Source organism: Chionomys nivalis, chromosome 9 (assembly GCF_950005125.1).
Source record: "Chionomys nivalis chromosome 9, mChiNiv1.1, whole genome shotgun sequence".
Classification (NCBI taxonomy): Eukaryota; Metazoa; Chordata; class Mammalia; order Rodentia; family Cricetidae; genus Chionomys; species Chionomys nivalis.
In genome coordinates, this window is record NC_080094.1 from 67,343,219 (window position 1) to 67,366,582 (window position 23,364).

The 23,364-nt window shown below is 39.8% G+C and overlaps 1 protein-coding gene across 1 annotated transcript; it reads left to right on the forward strand.

Annotated features, from left to right (window-relative positions):
- Window positions 1–509: 509 nt before the first annotated feature.
- On the forward strand, window positions 510–2,318 carry Fshb (follicle stimulating hormone subunit beta). Its single transcript, XM_057781859.1, has 2 exons — window positions 510–668; window positions 2,088–2,318. Exons 1-2 carry the CDS (start codon window positions 510–512, stop codon window positions 2,316–2,318), a joined length of 390 nt encoding a protein of 129 aa, XP_057637842.1.
- Window positions 2,319–23,364: the final 21,046 nt, after the last annotated feature.

Here is a 23,364-nt window from a genome sequence, read left to right on the forward strand (position 1 = left end):
GGCTTCTTGAATATGGCCAATGTGCTATCATCAAGAATCTGACTTAGAGACCAGTTTGCCTAGCTTCTGAAATATAACTAATTGTCAATAGATGTGGGCAAACAGAAACAGATGTTTAAATGGTGATAAAAATCAGGAAATCATTTTGTTATATAAAATTTTCTTCCTTTTCAGCAAACTAATTCTCAAAAACTATTAATATAAGCAAATATAAGGATCACAAATTACCTGATTAGAATAATCACTTTAAGATAGTGATTATTAAATTGTTAAATCATCATATTTAAGTTTTGATCTATATGTTTCTACTTTTACCTATCCCACCCACAATCCCCCCTAAAAAAAAAAAAAAAAGGAATAAATGGTCTAGGAAGCAAAACAATTAAAATTTCCTGCTCAAGCAGAATGTTTGAGAAAGATGAGTGGGCTGTTTCTCAATTTTCACATCGATTTTAATTATTGGATTTCTCTATTGCTACCAGGACATATTGCTCACTTCCCAGCCCAGGATGAAGTCGATCCGGTTCTGCATTCTATTCTGGTGCTGGCGAGCAATCAGCTGCCGGGGCTGTGAGTTGACCAACATCACCATTGCAGTAGAGAAGGAAGAGTGTCGCTTCTGCGTCAGCATCAATACCACTTGGTGTGCAGGATACTGCTACACTAGGGTAGGTCCTGTGCTCTGCTGGGGAGGGGTATGAGGCGAGCCAGAGGAATCTGCACTTTAGCAATATTTTAATTTCCCAGGCAATAGCCACAAGTTCCCTAATCAATAGTATCTGTGTTGTGAATGGGGTTAGTAATTAGGTGCCAGTTTGAGACTGGGATTTTATTGGGGTGAGCTTATGAAACCTTAGAATTAGATAAACTGGGTGATATACACTGACTCTATTCCTAAATATAACATATTTCTATGCCATACTTTTATATTTTATATGTAGAGATATAAATAGGGTCTGTTTATATAAGCATATAACAACAACAATATTTTCTTAAAGGCAATTTTTATAATTAGGGTCTTGAGATGATTCCAAATAAGTATTCATGTCACTTGAAGACACAAACAACACCTTATAAAAATTATCTTGAGATCTGCTTACACATCTACCTACAAGTAATCCAAGAACACTGTCAATCCTGGCAGGCTTTTTAAACTCACAAACATACCCCCCCTTTTTAAGCCATTGAGAGATGGGAGATTCAGAGATATTAAGCCACTAGCCTTAATTCACATCACTTCTTTGCATTAATACAAGTAAAGAAACAGTTCTCACTTGCCTCTTTTTTAGCCCATTTCCAATGTTATTCATGTAGAATTTCATACCACAGACTGAGAAAAGCAGAACTTTCTCATGAGATACCCTTTGTTCAGTGATGAAAGAGTTCAATCAAACTCCATTGACTATACTGCTTATTGACCCTTTCTGGGACTATTGATTAGGCAGCATGCCACAGAAACAGAATGAGTAGCAGCCTCATTTTCTCCCCTCAGCACAAATAATTTTTCCTCTAGAAAGTTCTAGAATTAACAATTTTTGATTTCAAAAAAATCTTATAGGTAGAGTACACAGCCTTTGAAGCTAATACTCCACAACATAAACAGCACTGCAAAGGGAAAAATTGTCTGTCACGCAATGAAATGATCTACCTGGGTATTCATAAACACAATAAGCATTAATATTCATATATTGTTTCACTATTTTATAAATGCAAACAGTATACTTCTTTCCTGAGAGTTAAGCTGTAATATTGGTAATTTAAGTTGTCATTAATATAGTCTCTTTTTATCATTTCTCCATATTCAATTTTAAAGTTCCTTTGCATTCTGACAAATAACTAATTCTGATATGCCCATGGGGATTAGGAAAGAAATGACTTATATTTTCTGCAAGACTTCCAGAACAATAAAGACATTTTTCAGAAGGATTAGGAAACGAAACAGACTTCCTAGGTGGTCTATGTATCTCTGTGGGTTTTGACGGGTAAACATGAAAGCATGCGGTATTAAATTACGGTCTCGTTTTGACTAGCCTGAACAGAAACTTCAGAACAGTATATCCTAATCCTCCCTTCCCTGAACTCCTCAGGACCTGGTGTATAAGGACCCAATCAGACCCAACGCCCAGAAAATATGCACCTTCAAGGAGCTGGTGTACGAGACCATAAGACTGCCTGGCTGTGCTCACCACGCAGACTCCCTCTACACATACCCCGTAGCCACTGAATGTCACTGTGACAAGTGCGACAGCCACAGCACAGACTGCACCGTGCGAGGCCTGGGACCCAGCTACTGCTCCTTCGGCGAAATGAAAGAGTAAAGAACAAGGGGCGTTTCCGTTTTCCCACCCTTGTCCTGAAGGACCATGATAGCCAGAATGTGTCTGCTCTATCCTAGGGCTGCAAAGCACTGGCTTAGGAAGCACCGTCTCTCTGGTGTCACTGTCCTGACAGGGAAGAGGAGCTCAGGCCTGGCAGTAGCGGGGCCAGGACTCAACCGCTGCTCATCACTCTATCCACACTGTTGGTTACCTAAGTTTTATTCACTCTCCTCAGAGCTTTGTGAGCGCTTTCCTCTTCAGCCACCTTAGGAACCACCTAGGGCAACCCCTTCCTTTTAGACAGAGGGATGCGTGAGTCCAGAGGGAGGGAAGGTGCAAGTCTGTGAAGGCGCTAAATCTAGTACAGTCTTCTGTTAGAGACTACAGAGTGAATGCAAATTGAAAGCCCGCATGGAATTAACGGGAAAACTCAATGACTTCCTTAAGGAAAAGAAGACCACCAGACATGCCCCATGCAGGCAATTGCTCCTGTAGCTGGCTGAGAAAAGCTGGCCCAGAAAGGTCAGGCTACTCAGGTCTTCTGAAGCAGGTGAGGTATTGAGACAGCATCAAACATCTGTGGATTGCTCCATGAAGATACAGACAGGAGGAAGTTACCAAGCTCAGAACGTGATGGCAAGCCACCAAGTTCTTTAAAGGGAAAGAAAAAAATTAATTTGGGACTGTGGATATTAATTTATGTTTATTCATTACTTTAAAAAATTATCAAATGCTACTAGGGTCCTTTGGAATCGCAGGAAGCAACAGTGATGATGTTTGATAGGTAATCTTGCTAGCTTTTCCTCACATGCAAGAAGTAAGGATTTGGAAGTGGGTTTCAAAGCAATTTTAGCAATTGAAGAAATGTATTTATTTTACCTACAAATATACCTGTAGAAATTAATGGCTATAGATCATTAACCAATAGGAGAACCTGCTGTTTTCTAGAACACCCTACTTTTTGTCTTTGGCCAGTCCATGTTCTCCTAAATCTTTATTCCTTTCAGAGAAGTAGACGCTGGAAACACATCATGAGTTGAATTCTTCTAAAGATGTTAACTCTTTTAGTCATGTACTTACTTCATAGTTATGATGCTGGAGTAATTTATTTAAATCTTATTTTTTTAATAAAAATGATATTTACAAAAGTCAAAGTTTGATTGCTTCATATACAAACAGATAGCCTACATGTTGATATGTTTATAACATTGTTAGAAAAAAAATCTTTAAATATAATCCTAGTGTTTCTAAAAAATTTTCTATTTTCACCTTGGAAATATTAAATATAATTTTTTTGAATTTCTAAAAACATTTTGTCATTATACGTCTTGTCACCTTTTGAACTCATTTCATGTAATATTGGGGAAAGCATAGACTTGAGAGGGGATGAAGACACGGGAGGCTCTCTGATTCATTTCTTAAATGTTGGAGATGGAAGAACTTCAGCCAGGAAGTGAGTCAGCAAAGATCACTGTCTTCCTTGAGTTAGTCTTTGGTAAAACACACAGAATAGAAATTTATTTCTCACAGTTGTAGATGCCAAAGGTCCAAACTCAAGACATCAAAAGACTTGATATCTAGCAAGGGCCCTCTCTCTGCTTCAAAGAGAGGGCCTTCTTCCTCTGTGCTCATCCACATGATAGAAACAGCAGCAGGGACTCTCAACTATGCCTTAGAAAGACATTAATCTCATTCCCAGGCAGAAATATTAGTTAAACAAGACTCTCAGAACCTCCTACAGTAAACTTTCACTCTCAAGGCCCAGTGGGACTACTGGTTATCCCAGACATCTGCAGACAGAGGATACAAACAACCAAACTTCACAGCTCAAAATACATACGCTCTTTTCCCTCCGTGGCTTTCTGAGCTTGTTTTGAAAGCCTCTTTTAACCTTGGTTTGTGTCATGAATCATTTTTTACTCTGACATCATCACACACCAATTTCTCAACACATCTACTTGGTTATCCCTGGAAAAAGACAACGTGGCAAACTGGAAAATGATCGACCTCAGACTCGATCTAATAATCTTAGGCAACTTAGCCAACTATGTTAAGACTTGTTTTTTATCACTTTCAAAATTAATGAGGAGGTAGCTAGTCTACAGAGCTTTTAGAAAGAGTACACACCAAGTGCTTAGGAGCCCACTGTGGCCATAACTGTACTGGAGAGAAACTATTTTACAGCATAGATTTGTTTAAAGGTCAAAACAAATTGGTGAGAAGAATCAGAAGTTTCTGTCTGCTCCACCTCCATGCAAAAGTGAAACTATGCTTTCTGAAGCAGCAAGAATGAAAACCTGCAAATTCTGGGGTACATGCCAAAAAGAGTCCTGCCCCCATGGGACACCATTAAGTTGAGTTCCATAGTATCTGTCCTCTTTGGGGTCTCTTCTGACTCTGGACAGCCTCGTAGGTATCCAGTCACAGCTTGGAACAAGTCTAGTAACAGCTTGAATTCTGTATCATTCTCAGAATATAAGCTGACTCTGAGCACATGCAGAGGGCCATGGTATTAATTCTGATCACCTCTATAACTCTTTACTGCTCTCTTCTCCCAACCCCAAGAGGCAGTTGAATCCAGAGACTAGTTAAAAGAATAGAACTTCCCACTGGCTTTCACCAGAACACTGCATCTCATAAAGCTTGCCCCGTAGGGAGTCTTCATTGCTTTATTATTTTATCCAAGGAGTAGATGGATAACAGATAAACCTCCAATGACTCAGTGGCTTAGCAAAAGGCAAGTTTATTTCTGATTCACATGAAGTCCTCTTAGAGAGAACAGATGTGTGGGTGCTTCATTTTAATGAAGAGAGGAGGTACTGTGACAGGGTTAGTTACGGTAATAAATCCTCCCTACTTCATTACTCAATACTAGCTACAGAACAACAAGGTTCTTTTTAGTTCATAGATTTCCAGACCCTAAAGATCCACATCCAGGTATTATGAAGCAAACTGCATGGCATCTGGAGATCCAGATCAGGAAGTGGACTCAAGGAGGGGAAGCGGTGGTTCTAATGAAGGAGAAAATGAACTCATACTTGTTCTCAGACCTTTGGAGTTGGATGGGAAGTGTTGTATGCTCAGCAAACCCACTTTCTGTTTGTTTCTAGACCATGGCTAATCTACATTTCCTACCCTTGCTGCCAGGAAGGCTTGAGCATGTCAGAGTTCTACTGGTGAAAATATCAGAAATTGCACGTGCTCCGTCTAGGTCTTGTTCATAAAATCCCTGCCAAAGGGAAATCAGGTTCTCTTCCTGGTTGGCCAGTGAAGAATCAGTGTTTAAAGCAACTTGGGAAGACATATATACAAGGTGGCAGGGCCTACATCAACCTAAACAATGGGCTAGAGGACCCACATACACCCACACATCTCTTCCCTCTAAGAGGACTTCATGTGAATCAGAAATAAACTTGCCTTTTGCTAAGCCACTGAGTCATTGGAGGTTTATCTGTTATTCCTAATAATTTTTATCTTAGCTAATTCGGGAGCACACAGTGTTCAAGGAAGACAAATATAATGTTTAATGTCAACCTACATGAGCCAAGTATAAAATGAGTTTATGTAATGTTGTTCATAGATACACTCTAGACCACAAGCTTATGTTTTTTTAGAAAAGTAGATTTGTTAATTAGTACTTTAATTTTAAGTGTAGTGTGGGGGTGTAGAGGGAGGTAGAAGGAAAATAAGAAGAGAATGAGAGAAAGAAGGCGACAGGGGAGACAGACTGTTCCTAAGATTTCAGAACCTATATGTCAATTGTGTGCACAGCTGTTTCTTCATAGACTGTGTCTTGATGGCAAAGGGAGGAGAGATGCTCAGGTAGACTGTGACACTTAGCCGGGATTTAAATTTTTACCTTCAACTTGAAATTGGTTTGGAAAAGGGATGCAATAGACAGACTGCAAAGTTAGTGTAATCTATTGCAACCCCAGAGCTGTATTACAGCCAGACGTCACGTGACTAGTCAAGAGTAAAGAGGTGCTGGGCTGCAACTAGTGTGGCGAGACAAGGAGACCATAACCCCTCTCTGATCATTATAATAGCACCTGCATGCTATCTGCCTCTCCAGATTGCCTGTTCCCATCATGTACTTGATGTTGCCACATATCTAGGACAAAAAAGGGGGAGATTGTAAGACCTAATCTTAAGAAGTTCTGGAATGCCCTGTCTACCTTTCCCTATAAATAATCCCTTTCTCCATCAAACCCTGCTCATCAGATGCTGTTTGAGACCCTGGGCTTTCAGCACTCACTGCTGGAATGCATAATTTTCCTTCATAACTCTTCCTCCCAATTCAGGACCGTGCTTTGACTCTGACCTCTTTCTTTGACAGAGAAGAATCTGGAAACCTTGGGTAGAGGTCTCAATCTGCTCTATGTCTTAAGCCTCCTGGTTTTCCCACAGATAACAAGGTTGTGAGCCAATGGAGTCAGGAACCCACACTGCACTAAGGTGAAATAGTAGTGTTTCAAATGAGAGTACTGCAGAGCCTCAAACCCTGTGTAGAAAAAGAAGGTGACACATAATGGACAGATGAAGGGTCAGATATGAGGTCCTTAGAAAGCAGTAACCAGAGGCACAAAGGAGGTGTGCGAATCATTAAGCAGTAAGTTTGGCAGACTCTTTTACATAGACACATGGATTTTCATCTTAATGCTGTTTTTCAAAATCTAGACCAGAATGCCTTTATTGCATCAGCATTTGTCTTCAATGCCATATACCAATGCTGAAAAAGAAATCTTCAGGTGACAACAAGAAGACAACTGTTAGGTTTGGAGAACAGGAGAAGGGAGGAGTGAGCTCAAAAGAAAGGTACCAAGAATAATCACAGTAAGATTAGATGAAGGTATATATATATATAGATATAGATATATACCTTCCTAAAAATTTCTGAGGAAAACAGAAGACCCCCCACGCTGCATGGATAATAAGTAGTTCATAGTAGATTGCCTCTGATTCTCAAATCATGTGAATATACAGATATTTAAACAACCAGCTCAGATTAAATGATGAAAATAATAAATGAACATATAGAATCGACTGAAATTAAAAACACTAAATGTAGGAAGTGAGTTACCCTTTAAAAAAATGACACTATTGGATTAAATTTACAACACTCTTCCAACCAGAATTGTTTGATGACAAAGAACAGCAAGATTCCTTACTGTGGGACTGAAATTAAAATCATAGTGCTAAAGACGAAGGCATTTTTGCTTAAGGGCTGCAAGCATCTCTATACACCAGCACCTATGTCTTCAGAATGGCTGTGGCTGTCAGGGATGGAAGGCTTTCAGTGCCAGAAGCACCCAGCATGAATTATAAATTCTTTTTGGAGTCTTGTAGTTTCGATCTGTAATAGAAAAGATTCGATTGGCTGAAGTGTTCTCATTGCTGTTTGGATAGCATTAAAAGCAGATGGCTGGATGCACAGGCTGCCTTTGGAACCAGCACACAAATTTTGTCCCTTCCATGACATTGCATAAACCAAGAATAAACCAGTTCTGTCTTGTTTTGTTTTTGTTGTTTAGTGTGTGGCAGGAAGGAGGATAAAGGGTGTAGAAAAACATTTTAACCTAGAAATGGAAGTTGAATATGGAAAGCACAATAATTACAATATTTCAAACAAGTATATATCAGAGCATGGAAATACATATTTGTGTTGCAATACATACTGTGTTGTGTGTTTGCTTGTGTACATGCATGTGTATAGAGGTTAGTGTTGAGTATCTTCCTTGGTCAAGCTTCAGCCTGTTTTTTGAGTCAGGGTCGTTTCCTTAAAATGGAGCTTATCCACTGAAGTTACAAACATGGACTCGTATGGGTCTGAACTTGGCCTTCTTGTGGGACTCCCAGCAGAGGGGGAAGAGGTTATCTTTGACTCTTTTGCTGGCTCTTTAGAGCATTTTCCTCCTACTGGCTTGCCTTGTCCAGATTTGATATGAGGGTTTGTGGCTAGTTTCACTGTAACTTTTTATACTGTCTTCTGTTAATATCCTTGGGAGGCTTGCTATTTTCTTTCTTTTTTGGGGGGGAGGGGTGGTGGGGTGGGGTAGAAAGAGGAGTGGATCTGGAGAAGGAAGGAGATTGAGGAGGGAACTGGGAGGAGTGGAGTGAAGGGACTCCATGATCAGGATGCAATGTAAAAGAGAAAAAAAAAAAAGAAAATTGCTATCAATATATTAATATACATATCAGAAAGGAAAAAATGGACCTCTTCCATTTAGTTAGGCTGGCTGGCTAATGAACCTGAGGTCTGCTTGTCTCCTACACATACACCAAGGCTGGGGCTATAGTTGCAGATCACCATTCATGGCTTTTACATAAGTGCTGGGAGCCCAAACCCAGGTCCTCATGGCTATGCAGCAGGCAGTTCACTGAGATGTCTTCCCAGCCCCTAGCTGTTTTAAAGTTACCGTAAAGCTCTAAGTAGCTAATTCACCTTTGAAAACAGCAGTGGGGGTGTGATCTATACATTCAAACTTCGGTACACTGTTGGGGTTCAGCCTACTTTTAGTCCAGTAGCCATTGTCATTGGCATGCTGCACAGGCAGAAACCTTGGAATGTGATACTAAAAGCAGCTTTATTTTATTCTCTCACGGTCCGTTTGAATTTGGCAGCTGCCCTTCCCCTGCCCCTGATTGGAAGTTTAGCACACAGCATGGACTTGGCGGTTCTCTTAACAATGAAATTTTTATGATGCCCAAACAAATAATAAGAACTCCAATCCAGTGATAATGTTAAAGGTTCTCCAACCTAGAGGACTAGAGACATGAAGTTTTGAGTCTCTCCCCTCGTCCGAGCCTTCCTTCCCTTACCTCAAGGTCACTGGCCTCTCTGGAATGGGCACAGAATTAAAAAAGAAGACCATTGCAAACAAAGCTACATGTTCTTCACATCTGGTCACTGAAGCTGACCAATCCTATACTTTCTTCCAGGAACCACTACTGGGAGACTCCAACCTCTTGGGCACTGCCATGGGGACTCCACATCTGCAGGCAAGCTCTCTTGACCTCCCCTTTCACTTCCTTATCCGTCACTATACCTCAAGCCTCTGCCAAGAAACTTCTTACACAGGATCATTTATTTCTCAGGTAGGTGTTTTGCAGTGTAGGGTTTCCCACTAAGACTCTAGAATTCTTGAAATAGTGAGCGAATATCAGAGAGGAGAGCAGCGGCTTTGCAGATCTATTTATTCCTCTACTTTAAATCAGGGGGATTTAGCTAGCTTCTTGACTTTCAGCTTCCATAAGTGTGAGTGAGCCTCAGTCACTCCACGCAACAATTCTGGGAACTGTACAGGATGCTCTGAAAGGACTGGCTGCACTTGCCCTTCAAATGAGGAACACACCTCTCTCTTGTTTCCTTAGCACCAAGGATTAGAGTGAGGTTTCATACAAGCTTATCCACAGTATCCATCACCACAGAACCCTCCTTCTCTTAAACACAGACACATATTATAGTCTTGCTAGGGAGGTCTGGGTTCAGAAGGTTCTGGTCAGCCTGCAATTTTGAAAGGATGTCTACCTCAAGGTTTGTTTTATATCCAAAATCAATTAATATTTTATACTTGAAATTTCTCTCTCTCTTTCTTTCTTTTTTTTTTTTTTTTGTTTGTTTTGTTTTTCGAGACAAGGTTTTGCTGTAGTTTTAAGAGCCCATCCTGGAACTAGTTCTTGTAGACCAGGCTGACCTTGAACTTACGGAGATCTTCCTGCCTCTGCCTCCCGAGTGCTGGGATTAAAGGCAGGTGCCACCACCACCTGGCCAAATCTCTGTCTTTAACAACCTACAAATTCAATTAATCAAATAGGAAAGGAAGCAAAACATTATGATTTTTACTTATTTTTTTAATTATTTTTATTGGTGCCACGATCTTAGAGGACAGAACAGCTCTTCCCTGACTTATATACCCTTGATGGTTTGGAAGAAATGCAGACAGTGGGGAATACCAGCCCCTGACACCTCCAGGAAACTGAAATGGAAATAGCCTCTAGACAGACATGGGCCCTGTAAAATGAGGGCATCTCCACTTCAGTACAATTTCACCAGCTCCAGAATTACGGTTTCCCCCACCAGTTCACACACCATCACCTTCAGCATGTTGTCTCAGAATTTAATTTTCCTCTGGACAAAACATTACATTCTCATTCAGCCTTGGGCATGCTCTGTGCCCCTTTTTATTTTCTTAAATAAAAGCTGAGACAAAGACAAATGAACAAAAGCCGTGCAGCAGCACAGAGACTGCTGAGTGGAAAAGGAAGAGGACAAGAAAGCAGCTTTGTGAATTATCTTGGCTTGGGCTGCCGAAATAAAGCACCAGGCTCAAACAACCAGCATCCGTTTTTCTCACAGCTCTGGAACCTACACGTGCAAAACGAAGGTGTCAGTTAAGTCCGTCGTGGCAAGCACAGGTTTCCTGGCTTGCTACCTTTTCATTGGGGCTTTACAACAAAGCAACAGGTCAAAGGTGACTGCTAGGGATTGTGGCTTCCAGTTAGAAATGTGGGGAAGGTCGTACAGATTCAGCCCACAGCAGAGTTATTATCCCACTAGCCAGTTAAACATTCCTTTTCTCCAAGATGTGTTCAGAGCAATAGTGTGTATAGCTGTAGCACCTAAAATTCAAGGCTGCATTGGGGGTCTTTGATTCAATCACAGGCCAACTCCTCAAAATTATTGTGGACCTCTAGGTATAGACAGAATAAGGACCTCTCAATGTGCCTTGACTCTGAACACTAGAGTCTATGGATATACTGCAGCTCTTATCAAAAATAACTTTCTGACATTTCAGGAAATTTGAGAGAAAAGTATGCTGCAGCTGACTACTGAAGATTTACAGTGTAGGAGTCAGACACACCACTGCTGCTTTCAGATGGAAGAATCAGGGCTGGAGAGATGCCGTGGTGAGCAAGAAGACTTGCGCTGCAAGCACAGCAACCTGAGCTTGTACCTCCAGCACCCATGCACAAAACTAAGAATGAGGCATGCCCACACAGGAACCTGTAGACCCAGTGTTGGGGAAGGAATGCAGTCGGAAGGATTACCACGGCTTTCTGACCACCAGACCAGTTCTAATTTCAGTGAGAAATTTTGTACCAAAGAATAATGTGAGCGAGGAAGGCAAACCACTTCCTCCTTTAGCCTCTGTATGCTCACAGTCATGTGCACTTTAGAACACATGTATTACCACACTTACATACAGTTCTGTCTGTGTCTATCATCTATATCTATCTACCTAGCCATCTATCTATCTATCTGCTTATCTACCTATCTATTTATGTCTCTCTCACACACACAAACACACCAACATTTGCACAAGCCTTAAGAAAGGAACTGTATATAAATAGGAATGACCTCTCTAAGATTTGGGAAGTAAAGTCAAATTGATTATCTTCCAAAGTCTCTAGAAAAGAAAAAAAATGACATTTTAGTGCAGTAACTGTACTGACCTTTTGGTCTACAGAACAGGAAGAACAAATCTGAGTTGCTTTAAAACATTTATTTATTCAAGTGCCGACACAAAACAAATACACCTATCACAGATTTTCATCCTCTTCCCAGAAGATGGAACCCAGCTTTTCCAGTCCAGAGCCATAGTCGAAACCTCTTTCTTACATAGAATGTGTCTTCCACTGTGACCACCAGCTAGACTCTATTCAATTCTATATAAATTGAAAAAGAAATAACTGCTGGGGTAAACACTAAACCTTTCAGTACTGGGGGCTGAACTCAAGCCTTTGATTATGCCTAGACAAGCACACTCACTCCCATCCCAAACTGCATTCCTACTCTCCAAAAGATAATTTGAAGTTTGTTTCTGATGATAAATTTCCCAAACTAAGTTCTCAGAAGAGCAAGAATTAGATTTTATTCATAATTTCATCTTGAGAATTTAGATCTTCAGTTGTGTGTTTTGTTTTTCATTCACTGAGTTTCCTAGAAATACCTTCTGGAGATTTGATAAAGGAATTGTCACTGATTGTAATAGAAATTTGACAGGACAAACTATAAGACACTCTATCTTTTTCACTTCTGTCTTTGTTTTTTTATAAGTTTTGCAATGGTGTTTGTCAGGGTTTTTTTCTTTTTTATTCTTTTGTTGAGGACAAGCATAGAAACTACAAAACAAATGAAAGAAATCTATACATAATTAAGGAGACTCAGCATGGTGCCAGCTTCGAGTCTTCCTTCAAGTTCTCATACTATAGCCTCAGGATTTTTCTCCCTTATTTAAACAAATCATTTCACAAGTACAATTTAAAACTAAAACTATGGCTTAATAAACTAAATAATCATAATGACTCCTTCCCATTCTATCCCTGTTTCCTAATACAATATCGCTCATGCTCCCAGGGAAAACAACTTTCAAATGTGCTTCCACCCACATACCTGAACGATCTCTCCAAAGATACACCTACTGAGTAGGCTCTATCACATCTGCTCTTGCAGATATTCGCTCCCCACACTTAAAGTCAGAAGACAGAGAAAATTAATTAAGGTGGGTCATTACAACACAAATTTGAATATTGAGTGGGTGGAATTATGTCTGTTTGTACCAAGTCTCTAGACTTTAACAAGAGTGGAAAACCTGTAAATATAATAGGAATGTCCTATTCTCTAGCATCTTGTCATATAATCAGGTAATTTGCTAAGCATTTAATAGAATGTAACCAATGAATCTTTCTGAAACAAAAATTGACCCAAAAGACACGACTTTATTCGTTTCTTCAATTCCGGTATGAAAGTCTCTTCGTTGCTCAGAGGTTATAACAGAAGTCACAGTTCTTGCCAATGATAAGACTGTCTTTTTTGTTGAAGAGCTACTGTAGTCCCTTTAACATGAGATCCAGTTTGTTGTACCCTGAATAAACAGCATTACATTGGAATTCAAGAACATGCCAGTATTTTGAGTAACATGTAGAACTGGCAAGAAAGATGTCATTTATCAAAAGAAAGATTAGTATAGATTGATGGTAAAGAAGATGGGGTATGAGACTTTGTTCTGATTTGCAAGACGATTATGATGAGTGACTGAAGAAATACAGCAATAAGTATAATAACAGTAAAATCAAGATAACATCAAATGCTAAGTATATAGAGTAGATGATACAACTACACAATAAAGGTGCAATGCCTGCCCCTTCAAGTTCTTCATGTTCACTTCTATTTACGTTCCTGGTGATTCTTCTCAAAGTCATTCATCTGAGCATGTGGACAAGCTCAAGACCTGATACTAAGCAGCAATGTCTGAACTTAACCACCCTCTTTTCATCGATACCCCCTGAGGATGGACCTTTCATCCCACTCAGTGGGAGCAGGGATAGCCAAATAGGGAACAAAAGGTTTCCACAAATTCAAAGGAATGTCAGAAATGCATTGGTGAAATACATCTTGATGACTACAGTACCTAGACCCTGATCCTAGAAAGCAATTGTTTCATTGTATAAGCACCACCAGATTGTTTGTTTGTTTGTTTATTGGATGTTGGCTGTTTGTTGGTTTGTTTGGGGGATAGGGGTGTATGCAATGGTGAGTCCATTGAAAAGTTACATTAGGAAAGTTTTAGAATTGTCTGAGACAAGCAAATGAACCATTGAAATTGTTGTGGGAAAGATAATTAAATGTGACAAGATGTGATTTGTGAAGACCAGATGAGCAGGTGAGGATGTCTCAGTTCCTGCAGAGACCAAGTCAAGTGAACTCAACAGTGTTAAAATAATCCACATGGCTAATCCACTTGTAGGTGAAAACAGTGATTAAGATCCAATCTCTGTGAGGGACTTTCAAAATCTTTGGATATTTTGCTCTGACTTCTACAGCTTTCTAAATGAATGTTTCATCTGTTTTGAAATGTCAAATTTAGTTTTAACATGATCTTTTAATTCACACTAACAATTGACTTCTATAATCTCTGCTTGCAGAATCTACAAGTGATCTAAAAAAAATCTGAAAGTTGAAGGTATATACCCAACATATAGACACACTAAAAGTGCTATGAATAGTTGTGCCATAACAGGAAAACTGATTTGATGTTTGACACAGAAATGTCCATTAAATAATAATTAGATATTTCTATTTTATATGAAAACAATGGCAAATGAGCATTTAAACCTGTGGTTATGTAAGCTTGTGACAATGGAAAGTTCACAGTTATAAATATGCCCACTTGAACTGCAAATAGATATTGGAAAGCTTCAATATGCTAGAAACTATAGTAAGGACTGTAAGAGACACTGAGAAATAAAAGAAAAATCTTACCTTCAGAAAATTTATGATCTAATAATTAAATTAATGAAATGCAATCATTTCTGATCTAGACAGGGTAATATAGATTTAATTCTCTCTGTCCTTCCTTGCTAAGCACAAGTATAAAACCAGGAAATAAGATGTAGTCAAAGGGAAAACTTCTGAAGGAGGATAGTAAAAAGAAAATTAAATCAGGGATCCTGGGACTAGGGTAATGTTATGCTTTAACAGATCTTTGGGCCCAGGCTTGTGTTATGCAACTCAAGCACAGGTGGGTTCATTCTTCCCTCTGTCATTGAACACATCCAGTATTACTACCACACTTCCTGGGATCACTTTTTCCCCCCGATCAACAAAAAACAAAGTCATGGATTTTGGAGGCGAACCCACAATTACCACTTTATTAAACAGCATAATCCCTACCTACATCTGTTGTGGAATTCCCCTATGTATGTTTGAATGTGTTTTATTACCATTGTTATTAAAGAAACTACTTTGGCCAATGGCTTAGTAGAGTAAAATTAGGTGGGAGTAAAATTAGGTGGGAAATCTGAACAGAGATATAGAGAGAAAGTTGGTATAGTCAGGGAGACGCCATGTAGCTGCTGAAGGAGAAAGATGCCAGCTGCCAGCAAGAACCCTACCAGTAGGCCACAGCCTTGTGGTGATACACAGATTAATAGAAATGGGTCAATATATAAGAGTTAGCTAGAAATATGCAAAAGCTTTGGCCAAATAGTATTGTAATTAATATAGTTTCTGTGTGATTATTCACATTCTGACAGGCGGGAAACGAACGAGCAGTCTTCACCTACAAAATGGCAGCTAACATGGGGTCTTGAAAGAGTGCAGTTATATCTGTGACAGATTTAGCAGTCTCTACATACATCCTAAGTGTCCTCAAACCCACAGATAAATGCTGTCCTCTCCCTCATCTGGGAATTTTCTCTTTGCAACAGACAGAGGTCATTATAGAAAACTACAACCAATCAAATATGTGGAGCTGTAGAGTCCAATCCCAACTGATACATCTGCAACACAGCTCATACACCTACAGCTTAAAACTGACCATTCTATTGGCTGTTTAGGTGACTGAGCAGGTAAAGGGGCTTGCCACTAAGACTGACTACCTGAATTTGATCCACAGAGTTCAAAGGATGCTTCCTCCTACAACAAGGACACTTGCTCAACCATGTTCATTGCTGCTCTACTCATAATAGCCAGAAACTAGATGTCCCTCAACAAAAGAATAAATAAAGAAAATGTGGTATATTTATACAATGAAGTATTGCTCCATTGTTTAAAAGAATGAAATCATGAAACATGGCAAACAGATGGAAATCAAAAAAATTATACTGAGTGAGATAACACAGAACCAAAAAGACAAATATGATATGCATTCACTTATATGGGGATATTATATATTAAATAAACAATATCCAAGCTACAATTTGAAGACCCAGAAAGGTTAGATATAGAAAAAGGGACTTGGAAGGGTAGGAACATACATAGATTTCCCTGGGTAAGGAAATTGGAATAGATTTTATGGGAGGACTGGGGGTAGAGCAACAGGAACCAGAGATTCAACTAAGGAGGGGGAGGGAAGATGAGGTTAAGGAAGGAAATGCAGGAGGAAACAGCTAGAATTGAGGGACATTTAAAAAGTGGTATGGAAACCTAATGCAGTGGAAATTTTTTAAAATATATGAAGATGATCCTAATGAAGTCTCCAAAGAGTGAAGGAAACAGAGTCGCAATTGGTCATTTCTTGTCATCAAACAAAGCATCCAGTACTAGGCCTGAATTAAATCCAATTAAGCTGTTGGTCAAAGGGGTCCCATTGAAATTCCTAAACAAAACCAACCTGCTGACAAGACTCTCTAAAAACTGGCAGTAAAGCGCCATTGCTGAAGACAACACCATACAACTCATTGAATATGCAGAGGTCAACCTGGTGCCTTCATCCCTATGTTCGTTGGTACAGGATGGTACCCTTCAGGATACCAAAAGAAAAACACAAACACTTACCCAGTCTCAAAACCTTTGATCTACAGTCTGTCCTGCCTGCAAAATATGCTAGGGCAACTGTGGTCCAAAGCTTGTGGGAGTAGTCAACCAATGTTAAATTTAACTCAAGGTCCACTCCAAAAGATAGAAGCCAAAGACTGGACAACCCAGAGATCTAGGGTAAAACCAAATACTATTGGCCTAAAGAATTTTTTTTTCTAATGATAATTCGGTTATACTCTGATTCAGTCATCATCACAGAAGCTTCCTCCTGTAGCAGATGGGAACAAATACAGAGACCTACAGCTAGACATTACACACAGAAAGAGAGACTTTCGCTAAATTGGATGTCTCCATCTAAATCCCACCCCCTGAGAATTCAGGAAACCCCACAGAAGGAGAGGTGGGAAAACACGTAAGAACCAGAGGGGAGAAAGTATACCAGGAAAAGAAGGCCCTCTAAATTAACTGAGCAAAGCTTACTTGAACTCACAGAGACTGAAGCAGGAAGCACAGGGCCTCCAAAGGTCTGCACCAGGACTTCTGCATATGTATTATGAATATTTGCTTAGTATTTTTATGGGACTCTTGAATGTGTGAACATGTGGGTCTCTGACTCATGTGACTGCTCTTGGGACTCTTTTCTTCCTGTTGGGTTGCCATGGCCAACTTTGATATAATAGGTTTTGCTTCATCTTACCATATTTCTATTTTTATGTTTGTTAATCACTTAGAAGCCTGTTATGTTCTAATGAGAAGCAGAAAGGAGTGAATATGCCTGGGAGGTGAGGTGGGGAGGGACTGGAAGGAGTAAAGTGTGGGAAAGCCATAATCAGGATATATTGTATGAGAAAGGAAATTTTTTTTTTTTTTTTTGGTTTTTCAAGATAGGGTTTCTCTGTAACTTTGGGGCCCATCCTGGAACTAGGTCTTGTAGACCAGGCTGGTCTCAAACTCACAGAGATCCTCCTGCCTCTGCATCTGGAGTGTTGGGATTAAAGGTGTGCACCACCACACTCGGTAAAGATAATTTATCTTTAATTAAATAAATAAAAAAATAAAAGTCATCCAAATAAATAAATAAAAGCAAGAAAGAAAAATTTATAAATTTATATATTAGTTATGATTAACATTAGAAAGTTGTCTCCTGAGAAGATAATGTTAAAAGGAGGAATAGGTTAGTCTGAGCAGAAAATATTTATAAATCAAGTATTTGACAAAGAACTTATATCAAAACTATGTAAGGAATGCTCAATCTTCAATAATAATAATAATAATAAAGTGTGGGCATGTCAAGGGATGTTTAAACTCATTAGGTAGTGAGGAGATGCAAACTGACACTAGAATGAGCTGTCACCATGTTCATAGGTATGCCTCTACCAGAATGGTTAAAATAAGATGATGACAAAGCTAAGTGCTGGTAAACATGTGGTCAATTGTTCACACGTTGTTAGTGGGAGCGTAAAATGGTATAGATCCTCTGACAAACTGTTGGGCAGCTCTTACAATAGTAAACATGCAATTAGCACATTATACAACAGTTCCAATGCTGGGCCTCTCTGCCAGGGAAATAAAAACTTATTTTTATCTAAAACCCTAAACACAAATGTTCAAAGCAGCTTTCATATAAGCCAGAAAATCTTCAACAGGCAATTATAAAAATACTGGGAAAATGGAGGGTAGGCATACTACACACTCCATGTAGACTGAACAGACTGAGTAGCGTGTGTGTGTGTGTGTGTGTGTGTGTGTGTGTGTGTGTGTGTGTAAATTAAAGGGTAAAAGGCCATGAATTTGAGAAAAAAGCAGGATATTTACATGGGACTGATGAGAAAGAGGAAAGAGAAATGGGAAACAGTATAATTATATTTTAATTTTAAAAATAAAGATTTCTAAAAGAAAAATATTCATCAATTAAATTCAGCAACTTAGATGGATTACCAGAGATTTATTCTGAATAAAAATATTTACATTAAAAAGTCATATATTGTGTAAATGCACCTCAGCAGCATTTTGAAATGAGAACACATTAACTGTGAAGGTAAAGTGGCAGAAGGAACTTAGGCAACGCTATGCATGCCAATAGGACAGTTCTTGGTGATATTAAAAGTGATCAATGCCTTGATGGTGGGAGAATGCATGTAAGTGATAAGATTACATAGAACTAAAATGGAACTCCAAAGAAGGCAGGAGTATTTCAGTATCAGTGTTATGGTTGTAATATTACACTATCGTCTTGCAGAACATTGTTGTTAGGAAAGTGGGGTAAATTGGATACAAGATCCCTGTGCTGACTAGTTTTATGTCAACCTGATATGAGCTAGGGTTATCTGGGAAAAACAAATTTTAATTAAAAATACATGCCTTAATCTTTTTACCTATAGTTTACATGCCTTAATCTTTTTATCTTTAGTTTTTTTAACCCTAAAGTTTACATACAGATATGTCTGTAGGATATTTTCTTGATTGATGATTGATGCCAACCCATTGTGAGTGGTGCCACGCCTGGGCACGTGATTCTGGATAGTATAACTTTATCTGGCGATGGATGGAGATAGAGACAGAGACCCACATTGTAGCACCGGACTGAGCTCCCAAGGTCCAAATGAGGAACAGAAGGAGGGAAAACATGAGTAAGGAAGTCAGGACCGCAAGGGGTGCACCCACCCACTGAGACAGGGAAAACATGAGTAAGGAAGTCAGGACCGCAAGGGGTGCACCCACCCACTGAGACAGTGGGGCTGATCTATTGGGAGCTCACCAAGGCCAGCTGGACTGGGACTGAATAAGCATGGGATAAAACCGGACTCTCTGAACATGTGGACAATGAGGGCTGATGAGAAGCCAGGGACAATGGCACTGGGTTTTGATCCTACTGCATGAACTGGCTTTGTGGGAGCCTAGCCTATTTGGATGCTCACCTTCCTAGACCTGGATGGAGGGGGGAGGACCGTGGACTGGACACAGGGCAGGGAACTCTGACTGCTCTTCAGACTGGAGTGGGAGGGGGAGAGGAGTGGGGGGAGGGGGAGAGGAGTGGGAGGGGAGAGGAGTGAGAGGCGGGGAGGAGGCGGAAATTTTTTCAATAAAAAAATAAATAAATAATTAGAAAGAAAGAAAGAAAGAAGAAAGAAGGAAGGAAGGAAAGAAAGAAAGAAAGAAAGAAAGAAAGAAAGAAAGAAAGAAAGAAAGAAAGAAAGAAAGGAAAACAGGCTGAGCACGTCGTGAAGAGCAAATAAGAAAGCATCGTTTCTCCATTGCTTGGTGTAAGCTCTTACCTAAGCTCTTAACTAAGGCTCCTGCCTTAGTTACCCTGTCCTCTCTTCATGATGGATTGCAATTGGGAGATATAAACTAAAATGAAGTTCTCTTTTTGGTCATGATGTTTTATCACAGCAACAGAAACCCTAAGACAGACGTTTGGGACCATGTTCATGGAATATTACTATGACAGACCTGACTGTTTTTGCAGAGGATTGTTAGAGCGTTTGAACTTAGACTGGAAAAGTTGTTGAGTAATCTGAGCTCAAGCGGGTTGTTCTGTGGGAGCAAGGAGGCTAACCATGTTGAGAGAAATGCAGATGATAGAGGCCTGTCATGTAATGCTACAAGAGGAACTTTGAGAGTCTCTTAAAGACTCTATCAAGGATGTTTAATATTTTGAATTAAGAAATCTGTGGCTCTGGCCAGCTGGAATTGAAGAATCAGCTGTAATCACAGATTACTAAGAAGAGACCAGAATCACTAGAGTGAAACTTGTGTTTTCTTGGTACAATCAGTGCTGGTTAGCTGGAGCTGAGAAATCAGTGGTGGTTAATACGAAAACAGCTTTATTGATGTGAAATCTCCTGGGAAGTGTTTCTTTACAAACAACATAGAAGCCATGGACCAGAGATAGGCTTAAGCGTTTCCTAAGTGGTACCAGTTTTGGAAGGCATGAAGGGGTCAAGGAAAGAAGCTAAGGCGTGACACTGTGAGAGGCTGCCAATAGGCCACTGGTAAAGGCACAGCCTCGGTGGCAGTAGAAGTCCCAGGAGTGAAGGGGTCGTGGAGAGAAGGTGAGGACTGGCACTATGTGGCACGGTCAGAGCTCTTGAAGAGAGCCTAGCAGATGTTACTGATTGAGGTGCAGCCCAGTTGCAGTGGAGACCCAAGGATTCTGGTAATGCCAGTGCTGTGATATGACTGTCACAGACAGCAGCACTGTCAGGTGGAGTCTTCTGGGCCCAGGGGATGTGCTGTGTGTGTTGTGAACCCCTGGGAGCCTAGATCATGAGTCTTACTCTGCCCTGAGCTTTCCTCTGCTGTACCTTGGTTTGCCCTGGTCTGGTTGTGATTGTGCCCTGGTTCTTCCCTCTTGAAGTAAGACAGTATATAACTTCTTTTATTTTACAGGGCCCCACATTTAAGAGACTTTGGAGATTTCTGGATATTTTTGAGAGTCCTTGGGTATTTTAGAGCAGCTTGGACTTTGAAAGAGAACTTAGACTTTGGATGTTTTAAAGAAAACTTTCCAAATGTTAGCATTTTTAAAGACTTTTAAAAACTTTTAAAGTTTGGACTGTGCTTTGGACAATATTAAAATATTGCTATTAATATGAAATATTAGAGAAACAAGAAAATAAATAAATAAAGGTTATACTGAATTGTGATGTGTTTCTATGCTTATGAGGTCAGTTTTGCTACTTCCATCTCAACTTGATACAAGCTAGTATCATCTGGGAAGAAGGAATCTTTATTGAGAAAATATCTCCACAAGAGTAGCCTGTAGGGAAGTCTGTGGAATATTTTAAGTAGTGATAAGTATGGGAGGGTCTATGTTGTTGTGGGTGATGCTACCACTGGGCACATGGTCCTCAGGTTTATAAGATAGTAAGCTGAGCAAACAAGTACTCCTCCATTATTTCTGCTTCAGTTCCTACCTCCAGGTTTCTTGCCCTCCCTGACTTCCCTTCATGATTGATTACAATTAGAGCACGTGAGCTGATATAAACCATTTCCTCATCAAGATGCTTTTGAACACAGTATTTTATCATATCAATAGAAATCCTAACTAGCACAATCCTGCTATATCATTTCACATACCTACATGTACATCTACAATTATCTTAATAAAATTTCTCCCAAAGTGTTACTAAAAATATATACTACTAAAAACATTAAAAGCACATGCATAAAAAATCATCAATTCTTGCTACAAACTAGGTGTTTTTCTTTGAGGCAAATGTTTCTCATAGCCACTGTCAATGTGCTTGAGATGCATCTACTTCCAGAGTTAAAGATCCTTCCCACTTCCTCTATTGACCATATTAACTTTTATCAGTACCTGGGTTTCCCACCTCTGAACTTAGGCTTGACCGTAAGTCTAGCTGTGGTTATAGACTATAGGAGGAAGTGGTACATATCACTCCGGAGAGACGTTTCAAAGCTCGACTCACATGTCCAGCCCCCAGTTCCTTCACAGCCATCTGGGACTGGCTATTGGGCAGGGACTTTTCAACCATCCTGAGTCCCAGGATGGAGTTCCTTCCATTCTGAGGAAGAGCAACAGAAGCCTTGGCTGCCCAGTCATGGTTGGATGTGATAAGTTAGGTATAAATTTGAAGTACTTCAGGATGAGAAAGACAGGAGCTCTACAAGATTGTTCTACACCTGAGCCTGCTGATCAGCATGTAGACTCCAACAAGTCCAAACACCCCAAGTTACAACCCACATTACTTAGGGAGTGAATGACAGCAACATCGTGACCTGGATACCTAAAAGGCAAGAGTCCGGGATTGCTGCCTGGTGCACACATTATTAGCCTGCTTCAGCCGATCTTGTTAAGAAGAATATAATGAAAGCAGAAATAAGTCATTTGTGCCAACTTTAATTATCAAATTAATTTGTAGACTAAAATGCCAATAACTGAAAGGACAGACATTTTAAGGCAGGCTGAATGAAAAGCATTGGCATTTCTAATTTTGTCGTTCAGTTCTGAATCAGCAACCATCCCTGAAGGGGGACGTGCAGGCACCTGACTCGGATGAATCACTTTGGAGAAATCCTTGATATTTTGAAAATTCAAATGTCAACAAGCCACATAATCTGAGAAATGAAGAGGCGCAAGCTCCCTCCCTTTAACATTTCTGCAAAATGAATCAAAACCAAACAGAACTCCAAAGATTTATGAAGCCACAGTCAGGCGTTCTGGTGCTTCTGCGAAAATGAGCCTCCCTCCTTATCGTAAATATTTGCAGAGTTAAAATGGAGTTTGCACAAGGAAATAGCACATTTCCTTCTAAGAAATCAATTGTTTTCTTCAGCAAAGTGGGTTGTGTGAATGTTCCAGGAGCCAGAAAGATTGCCATAGCATGTGCTAAAATTCTGAATTTTGTCTAAAAAAGAAAAGAGTTAAAAGGTAAACCTATCCCAGAATAGTTTAAGAAAACATCATTCTATCCTCATTTAGTGCATGTCACACCAGGAGAAAGACAGAATCCTTTCAAGTCTGCCAGTCACTCAGGCAGGCAAGCATTTGCATTTTATTACAGGTGCTCTGCTAGCATGCAAGGAGGTGATGCATGCAAATTTTTCATAGAAAAACTTGTTTTCAATCAACTATTTTATTTACTTATTTACTTACTACCTATGGAAATCAGAAGTGTTTCCTCTTTATTTTGTTGTTGCTGATAATGATGATGAGACAGTTTTGCAAAGTGACCTGACTAGCCTCAAGCTTGCAATCCTCCTGTCCGTCTCCCCAGTATTAGGACCTTAAGTCTGCACCACAGTAACACAGAGAAGGAG

What these genes read in the sequence shown, in the direction of transcription:
- Fshb (XM_057781859.1), top strand. Translation starts at nt 510, where the DNA reads ATGAAGTCGATCCGGTTCTGCATTCTATTCTGGTGCTGGCGAGCAATC. An exon ending in CAGGATACTGCTACACTAGG is followed by an intron (nt 669 to 2,087) that starts GTAGGTCCTGTG and finishes TGAACTCCTCAG; the next exon opens with GACCTGGTGTATAAGGACCC.